The sequence below is a fragment of the Piliocolobus tephrosceles genome, unplaced genomic scaffold (assembly GCF_002776525.5).
Source record: "Piliocolobus tephrosceles isolate RC106 unplaced genomic scaffold, ASM277652v3 unscaffolded_34845, whole genome shotgun sequence".
Classification (NCBI taxonomy): domain Eukaryota; kingdom Metazoa; phylum Chordata; class Mammalia; order Primates; family Cercopithecidae; genus Piliocolobus; species Piliocolobus tephrosceles.
In genome coordinates, this window is record NW_022318582.1 from 1 (window position 1) to 1458 (window position 1458).

Consider the following 1458-nt stretch of genomic DNA (forward strand, 5'->3'; position numbering starts at 1 on the left):
CCCCAGCCCCAGTGCTGATTCCTGTACTCAGCCCCATGCATCCTTTTCGTCGTCTGCCATTGCCCTGCCCTTGACCCCTGTCCTCTGCCACCTCCAGCTCCCTACTCGAAGCCCAGCATGACCCTGGAGCCTAACAAGGACCTGCAGCCCGGGGACACGGTGACCATCACGTGCTCCAGCTACCGAGGCTACCCTGAGGCTGAGGTGTTCTGGCAGGATGGGCAGGGTGCGCCCCTGACTGGCAACGTGACCACGTCGCAGATGGCCAATGAGCAGGGCTTGTTTGATGTGCATAGCGTCCTGCGGGTGGTGCTGGGTGCAAATGGCACCTACAGCTGCCTGGTGCGCAACCCCGTGCTGCAGCAGGACGCACACGGCTCCATCACCATCACACCCCAGAGAAGCCCCACAGGTTTCTTTGCTTAAATGTCCACCTGGGGGAGGGGGGTTCTGCTTCTATCAGCAGGGGTTGGGAGCTCCGAATCTGGCCCCACCTTCAGTCTCCTGGAACAGCGAGTTGCCTCCTAATGATAGGGAGAAAGATAACGGGGAGGTGGGGGTGTTCATTGGATGGGGTTGGGGGCGGAGCAATCACAGGCCTTCTTGGCTTTCCTGACTTCAAGGCTCTGGAAGCCTCTGGGAAGACTGGAGCCACATCTGGGTTAGCAGAGGGGTGGGAGAAAGAAAGGAGTCCTGATGGCAGGATTCACCAGGGCTGGAGTTGGTGAGGGTCACCTACCCCAGGCCTGGCCCTGGGATTGATCTGGTCAGGCCAAGATCCACCTGCTGTGATTGTTCTCAGAGGACTGGGAAGACTCCATATCTGAGAGTCCTCAGGCTTAATTTACTTTTGCATCTAAGAAGAAAATAGGAAGATGGAACAGGGTCTGGGAGTTGATGGGGGAAGAGGTTGGGAGACTTGGATGGTAGCCTGGAGAGTCCTGCTTCTCCTCATCACCCTGCCCCTCTGACCCCACCCCCAGGAGCCGTGGAGGTCCAGGTCCCTGAGGACCCGGTGGTAGCCCTGGTGGGCACCGATGCCACCCTGCGCTGCTCCTTCTCCCCCGAGCCTGGCTTTAGCCTGGCACAGCTCAACCTCATCTGGCAGCTGACAGATACCAAACAGCTGGTGCACAGTTTCACCGAGGGCCGGGACCAGGGCAGCGCCTATGCCAACCGCACGGCACTCTTCCTGGACCTGCTGGCACAGGGCAACGCATCCTTGAGGCTGCAGCGCGTGCGTGTGGCAGACGAGGGCAGCTTCACCTGCTTCGTGAGCATCCGGGATTTTGGCAGCGCTGCTGTCAGCCTGCAGGTGGCCGGTGAGCACTGGGAGTGGGGGACGCCTTCCCCTTGGTTCATCCTCCATTCCCCCTGCAGCTCACCCCCTGCTGCACCACTGCTCCCAGAACCCCAGCCCCAGTGCTGATTCCTGTACTCAGCCCCATGCATCCTTTT

At 60.3% G+C, this 1458-nt stretch overlaps 1 protein-coding gene across 1 annotated transcript; it reads left to right on the forward strand.

Moving 5' to 3' along the window:
* Positions 1 to 102: 102 nt before the first annotated feature.
* On the forward strand, positions 103 to 1322 carry LOC113222779 (CD276 antigen; the record flags this gene model as incomplete). The annotated part of the gene is made up of 2 exons (XM_026452390.1): positions 103 to 412; positions 984 to 1322. Coding segments are annotated over exons 1-2 (634 nt in total), but the record flags the coding sequence as incomplete, so codon positions are not given.
* Between the last annotated feature and the right edge of the window lie 136 nt (positions 1323 to 1458).